Raw genomic sequence first — 7,814 nt, forward strand, 5'->3', positions numbered from 1 at the left:
GGCACTGCAGTGGACTTCCTAAAATGCTCCCAGGTACATAGCTCCCTTACCTTGTGTGCTGAGCCCCCCAAAACCACCCCAAAACCCACTATCCACAACTGTACACAACTACCATATCCCTTACGGGTGAAGGGGGCACCTATATGTGGGTACAGAGGGTTTCTGGTGGGGTTTGGAGGGCTCGCTGTTTCCTCCACAAATGTAACAGGGGGGGTATGGTCCTGGGTCCACCTGCCTGAAGTGCACTGCACCCACTAAAACTGCTCCAGGGACCTGCATACTGCTGTCAGGGAGCTGGGTATGACATTTGAGGCTGGCATACAGGCTGGCAAAAAAAAAAAATCATTTTTTTAGGGTGGGAGGGGGTTGGTGACCACTGGGGGAGTAAGGGGAGGTCATCCCCGATTCCCTCCGGTGGTCATCTGGTCAGTTTGGGCACCTTTTTGAGGCTTGGTCGTGAAAACAAAATGGACCAAGTTGATCAAATGCTCGTCAGGGACGCCCTTCTTTTTTCCATTATTGGCCAAGGACGCCCATCTCTTAAGCACGCCCCAGTCCCACCTTCGCTACACCTCCAACACGCCCCCGTGAACTTTGGTCGTCCCCGCGACGGACTCCAGTTGAGGGCGCCCAAAATCGGCTTTCGATAATGCCGATTTGGGTGACCCTGATAGAAGGGCGCCCATCTCCCGATTTGTGTCGGAAGATGGGCGCCCGTCTCTTTGAAAATGCCCCTGTTAGTCTCGTAGACGGGCTCTAGGCGTATTGCATAAACCATGCATGGTTGACTTAACTCAGGGACACCGAGAGGGGGGCAAAATTCCCTGGGCCCAGCCTTCAAGGAGGGGCCTGGCGCCAGCAAGCTTCTTCCTGCCTGTCTGCTTCATGATCTGTCTCTCTCTCCTGCTCCAGTGTTCCAGGAGGATCCGGATGATTGTATTAACGTGATAACCCGGGTGACCTGGGTTGTCGTGTTAATGCAATCATCCCGGTCCTGGTACACAGGAGCAGGAGATGACAGAACAAGGCAGGAACAGTCAGACACAGGAAGGTAAGGGGGCAGGTGGGGATGGTGGCTCAAATGTGTGGGGGGGGGGAGGCGGCCCGAGTGGTGGCGGTGTGGTGCAGCGCGGCGGCCCAGGTGGGTGGGCCAGCGGGTGGTGGTCCTGTGTCTCTCAGCAGCCCTGACTTAACTGAATGTAATTTGTCCTAAATCAGTGTCCAGGAAGCTAACAGTGGTGGTGGTGGAACACATGTGAGATTCACTTACAACCTAATGATTCAAATGTGCTAAATCTTGTAGTGCACCTTAGTAAAAGGACCCCTTAGGGATGTTATTGATGAAGGGAAGGTGGGTGAGGGAAGCGGAGGGAGACGCTCATTATATTCCTATGGGCTTCTTATCATTTAGTGCATGCTAATCATTAACATGCACTAAATCTTTTAGCACACCTTAGTCAAAGAACCCCTCTATGGTCGCAGACTCTCTACAAAATTATAAATTGTTAGCAGAGACATACCCTAGCACTTTCCTTCTCTGCTATTCCGCTTTCCCCGGCAGCAGCTGTGTTCAAAACACAGTCACAAGTGTGGAAAAGGATCTGACTGATTCCTCCAGTGTTTGAGGTCAAAGTCAGTATGGACTAATCAAAGCAGAGTATGAGGTCATTTCAGTGCTGCTGAGAGACAAAGCTGGGCCCAGGGCCACCGAGAGGGGTGGATGGCGGTGGGGGGGGGGGGGGGGGCAAAATTCCCCAGCCCGGCTTTCAAGGGGGAGCCCGGGCCCGGTGCCAGCAAGCTTCTTCCTGCCTGCCTGCTTCCCAGGGGCGTAGCCAGACACCCAACTTTGAGTGGGCAGAAGAACCCCTCCCTGTCCCACAGCTGATTTGGTCTCTCCTTGTCTCACCTGCATGCCGTCTGCTATCTACAAGGTATGCAGGAGGGACAGTTGTTGGAAGTTTTCAGCTGGTGGGGCTTGGTTGGGGATCCCTGCCAGCCACATCATAGGTATGCTGCTACTGGGTAGGCCTGAGCCCAAAGTGGGTGGGCCTGGGCCCACCCAGGCCCACCCTTGGCTACACCACTCACTGCTGCTTCCAGATCTTTCCTCTCCCCTGCTCCTGTGTGCCACCCAGGATCTGGATGATTGCATTAGTGCAATGTCGCATTAATGCAATCATCCGGGTCCCGGCACGGACAGGAACAGGAGAGGAAAGATTGTGGGAGCAGGCAGGCAGGAAGAGGCTTGCCTGCGCTGGGCCCGGGCCCCCCTTTGGAGGCAGAGACAGAAAAGTAAAGGGCAGGCGGGTAGAAGGAAGCAGCAGCGCAAGTGATGGGGGCGGCAGTATGAGTGAGGGGCAGCGGAGCAAATGAGGGACGGTGCATGGCGGTCCAGTTCTGCCCTGGGCCCTGATGGGTCTCTCGGTAGCCCTGTCCGGGCCTGGGACGCAGCCGCCGCCCCCACCTCCCCAATTGGCCCCGCTCCCCCCCACACACACTCGGGCAGCTGCCGCCCCCGCCCCCTTACCTTACTGTATGTCTGTCACTCTCCTGCTCCTGTGTGCTGGGACCCGAGTAATTGCATTAACGCAATCACCCGGGTCCCGACACACAGGTGCAGGAGAGAGACAGACCCCGGTGCCAGGCCCCCCCTTGGAGACCGGGCCTGAGGAATCTTGACCCCCCCCCCCTCCCTCGGTGGTCCTGAGTCATTTCTCACTTTTTTATCAACATGGCTGCTTCTACAATTTCAAGAAAATTACACGCTAGCAGTTTAAAAAGTATTCATAATAGTAATGTACCAGTAAGATTTCTTCATGTCTTCAAGGCCAATGGCCAGCCTCACTTACTGGTGAGAAAGAAAATATTTCAGCTGCTGGAGGTCTACAACTGCTACCGAGTTTTCATTAATTTCCAACTATAAACAGCTGCAATTTCATGCAGATTATTTGCACAGATCTGGTCAGCCTTGGTCTTGCTATTTGCCTTCTTAAAATTACTTTTTTGTCACTGTCCTGGGAAATTTTAGCTGGAAATCGAGGAGTTTTAAAATATGAATTTCTTTTATCACTATTAGTACTGTCAAAAGGCTCAGGTTTTAAGAAGTCGGATGTCAGAATGAAGAAGAGAAACTGAGATTATCAGTTATATCCTGTCAACCAGCAAAATACACTTTTAACAAGACATTTCCCTGTCAGCTAAAAGGGTCTTAGATAACGAGAACCCGTAGCGGCAGATAAAAACTAATCTGACCAGCTCAGTCTGTCGCAGTCATTAACGCAAAGCAAATGCAAATGTTCCTCCTTAAGATTCCCTATAATCAGGGCCCTGTTTTCTCGTGTGACTCAGTAACGGTTAGCTTAGCGGAGTTTAAAAAAGGTTTCGACGGCTTCCTAAAGGAAATGTCCATAGACCGTTATTAAATGTACTTGGGGAAAATCCACTATTTCTGGGATAAGCAGTATAAAATGTTTTGTACATTTTTGGGATCTTGCCGGGTATTTGTGACCTGGATTGGCCACTGTTGGAAACAGGATGCTGGGCTCGATGGACCTTTGGTCTTTCCCAGTATGGCAATACTTATGTACTTATTTCTAAGGGGGGGGGCACATATCAGGATGCTGCCTCTCGCTCAAGGCCAGGTCGATTCTGGGGTTTGGCTACTGGCAGGGGAATAACTCAACTGGACCCTGCCATCTCTGTTCCACTTCGCGTTAGGTCATTTCACTGTCCTGTGCTGACTGTTGGGATCATCGTCATAGAAGACAACGGCCAGATGTCCGCCCTGATTAACTGCAGCACTTTATCACCTTTTGCACGGTTGACTTTTTTTTTTTTTTGGTTACATTTGTACCCCACGCTTTCCCACTCATGGCAGGCTCAATGGAGGGTTAAGTGACTTGCCCAGAATCAAACTCAGCTCCTCAGGACCAAAGTCCACCACCCTAACCACTAGGCCACTCCTCCATACTTAACTGAATGTAATTTGTCCTAAGTCAGGTGTTCGCTGCTGGGTCCAGCAAGCTAACAGTGGTGGTGGAACACATCAGATTCACTCACTACCTGTTTCTTGGCAGAGGCAATCCTGATTTAACTCTTCTGTCCTTCATTTTTTGGGAGGGGTGCACACTATTTTGTTGCCTCCTGTTCCATTGGGCTTCCACCTCAATCAGAGCCAGGGCTGGGATCCTGGTTCCATGAACCTCCATTTGCAACCGCCTGCAGCTTCCCCTCCCCACCCCCATTTCACGTCACCCCACAACTCTCGGACTCCAGTCATTGCGCAACAATGGGCTACCTGCAGGAAACTGCGATTGTAAGCCCTAGATCCAGCCACTCAGGGGCCAGTTCTGTAAGTGGGTACCTTCTTTTAGATGCCCCAATGCCATGCAGTGACAGCTTATCGTATAATGTCATTTCGGCACCCAAATTCCGTTGTAGAATCCTAGTGCAACCTGTTAACGGGTGTGTCTTATGTTTAGAAGTTGGCAATTACACCAGTCACAGACCTAGTGTCAGGGGTAGCCCAAGGCACAATTCCGCCTGAGGCAGGGCCAAGATGCCACACACACAACCTCTCCCACGGGCCAAGTGCTGGTATCTCCCCCCTTCTTTCCTCTACCCCGTTCCCCAAGTTTTCCTTCTTTCTTCATGTTCCAAAAGTTGGCGGCAGCAACGATTCCCACACACTGCCCTGCCATCGGCACTAGCCTATTCTCTCTTGCGGCCGACTCTGAGGAAACAGGAAGTTACATCAGAGAGGCGGGCTGCAGTAAAGAGAAGAGGCGGGTGCCGGCGGCAGGGCAGCGTATGGAAATTGAGCCTGCCACCGCCTGCTTTTGGAACATGAAGAAAGAAGGGGGAGGAGGGAAGGAGGAGATGCTGCTCCCGAAAGAGTGCCGCCTGAGGCCCCGCCTCAGGTGGCCTAATGGTTGGGCCGCCCCTGCCTAGTGGAACTACGGACACCTAAATGCATGGGTAACTTCCTGTATTCTACAAATTGTGTGCAGAAGTGGCTGCCCCTCTCATGTAAGTACCCCCTTTGCATTTTCACGCTACACCACGTATGAGTGTACTTATAGGATAGGACTTAGGTGTTTTGCTGCCATTTGAAAATAAAAAGGGCCGGATTCTATATACGGTGCCTGAAAAGTCCTTGCGGAATAAATTTCTGCCTAAGCGTATTCTATAAGCGATATATACAATACGCTTTAGTTGATATCCCAGCGCCTACAACAAGGCACATCCATTTACACCAAGGGAAATGTGGCATAAATGCTGGCGCGTAGATTTAGGCGCAGAGGGGCATATTCTATAACAGCGCGCATAAATTTTGGAACGCCCACGAAATGCCCAAATTTCCCTGCCCATAACCATGTCCCCTTTTTGGCTCTGCGCATTAGAATTTACGCATGTGCATTACACAATACCCTTAGCGAGTTTTGCACGTAAATTCTAATTATTGCCATTAGTGCTCATTATTGCTTGTTAAGTGCTGTTAAAAACGTTGATTTGCTTGTTAAGACAATTATGTTACGCGTATTGTGTAGCATATGCTTGGGTTTCGGCGCAGAATGCTAAGCGCGATATATAGAATCCGGCGCAAAATGTACTCTTGCCTGTGGAAGTGACAATATTGTGTTCACTTATGCCCTCAAGTGGTGGGTAAATGTGGATGTCCCGTTCCAGAACTGCTGCGGATGGCTGTGAGTCCGTTGCCCTCGGGCTGCGGATGCTGCCTTCGGAGAATCCCTGGCCCCGATTCATCCAAGGAGGACGGTCCTGTTCTGGGAATGATATCCAGGTTCCCCAGCTGGTAATACACTCACTGTTGGACTGGCTCAGGCTGTCCTGTCCTACATGGCATCTGTCAAGTGCCGAACAGTGTCAGCCCCCCCCCCCCCCCCAGGGTGCATTCATCCATCTTTTGTGTACCTAAAGGACTTGAGATGCGACTGATCTTTCATCATGTCTGTATCATCTGTTGATTTGATGGATTTTTTTTTTGAACTGAGAATAAAAATGCTGTTTATAAATGGTTTCTTTCTTTGCTCTGAGTGTGAGTGACACACCGAATGCACAGAAGATAAGACTTACCACTTGGCCCAGTAATCGGTGCAAGTTATGCATTTGCCGGCAGACAGCAAATGCGTGACTCGCCTATCCATACACTTTTAGAAGTTATATGGAAAATACCAAGCCATTTAGCTCACTAAACAGCCGGATATTATCCTATATAATAAAACTCACCCTCAACGTTCTGAGGACACTGACGTCACTGTCAGGTCCTCCGGGCACTTCCTTCCGGTTCGAAGCCTTCGTGGTGGTGAAGCCACCGAAAACACTGTATTGGGGCCCCGCCCTCGCATCAAACGTGATGACGTCAAGGGCGGAGCAATGTCAACAGACTGACGGTGGCGACGTGCCGAGGTCCGCAACAATGGCGGACGAAAGACGACAGGGTGAGTAGGGAGGGGGGGGCAGGTCCGGGCGCAGCAATGTCAGCAGATTCACGGTGGCGTGCCGAGGTCCGCAACAATGGCGGACGAAAGCCGACGGGGTGAGTACGGAGGGGGGGGGAGGTCCGGACGGAAACCGTGCTAGCGCCCGTTTCATTGCCGCAAGAAAGGGGCTGGGTTAAAAGAGAATTATATTATATAGTGAATTATAAAAGGGGCTGGGTTAAAAGAGAGGCAGAAGAAGTGATATTCAGCCATTAATTTCCAGATTCTACATATGGCGTAGTGCAGTCAAATTGTGCGTGCAATTTAATTGGTTAACAACCAATGGCATAGCTGGAGGGGGGGGGCATGGAGGCCTGGGCCCTTCAAATTTATTTATTTATTTTTATTTATTGCACTTGTATCCCACATTTTCCCACCTATTTGCAGGCTCAATGTGGCTTACAAAGGTCTGTTATGGCAGTGCCATAACAGGGAAGAAATACAATTGATGTAGCAGAGAGATAGAAGACAAAAGGATCTGGTTATGCAGCTGTACGGTGAGACATTCTGAGTAAAGGAGTGTAAAGGTTGGCTCTGGGGCTCCTGGTTAGGCTGGCAGGAGTCCCCAACCCCCGCCAGCTGAAGCGTTTGCCCCACGCTGGTCTTGCCGCATTGCCTACCTTGCTCTTCTCAGTTTGCGCTGTGCACGCCCATTCTAGTTTGCATGTGTGAAATTGGCGCACGTCTGGGCCATTTTTTTTATTGTGGCAGGGAAAAAGGCCTTCTTTTAAATGGGGCAGTACATTGCCGTACGCTAATATGAAAAGTAGCGCACAGCTATTCACTGCCTGAGCCCTTAATGCTACCTATTTACTTGACAGAAAAGGCTCACACGCTACTCATGCAGTAATCAGGCAGCGAGCGCCAATGTGGCCACACTGCTGATTACCACTGGGAATGCGCCCCCCCCCCCCCCACACACACACACACGATAGAAAATTAATTTCTACCGCGGGTAAAGGCACGCACCAACATCGAAATTACCGCCGGGCAGCTGCACTACCCCAGCGGTAGTGTCGATGTGGTGCACGTTACCCACGCGTTAGCCTTTGTGAGAGAAAATAAACAGCTAAAAATAACAATCGCCTAGCCTTCCTCATTAGTTAGACAGTGGAGGAGTGGCCTAGTGGTTGGAGCACCGGTGGCCGGTTCAAATCCCACTGCTGCTCCTTGTGATCTTGGGCAAGTCACTTAACCCTCCATTGCCTCAGGTACAAACTTAGATTGAGAGCCCTCCTGGGACAGAGAAATATCCAGAGTACCTGAATGTAACTCACCTTGAGCTACCACTGAAAAAGGTGTGAGCAAATC

The 7,814-nt window shown here is 50.8% G+C and overlaps 1 protein-coding gene across 1 annotated transcript in view; it reads left to right on the plus strand.

Moving 5' to 3' along the window:
* Positions 1 to 4,288: 4,288 nt before the first annotated feature.
* The window catches only part of LOC115479896 (calcium-binding protein 7-like), an 87,112-nt gene continuing 83,586 nt past the window's right edge, over positions 4,289 to 7,814 (plus strand). Inside the window, 1 exon segment of the mRNA XM_030218207.1 lies at positions 4,289 to 4,351. Within this exon segment, the coding sequence (XP_030074067.1) occupies positions 4,289 to 4,351 (63 nt within the window).

This window comes from Microcaecilia unicolor, chromosome 11 (assembly GCF_901765095.1).
Source record: "Microcaecilia unicolor chromosome 11, aMicUni1.1, whole genome shotgun sequence".
NCBI classification, from domain to species: Eukaryota; Metazoa; Chordata; class Amphibia; order Gymnophiona; family Siphonopidae; genus Microcaecilia; species Microcaecilia unicolor.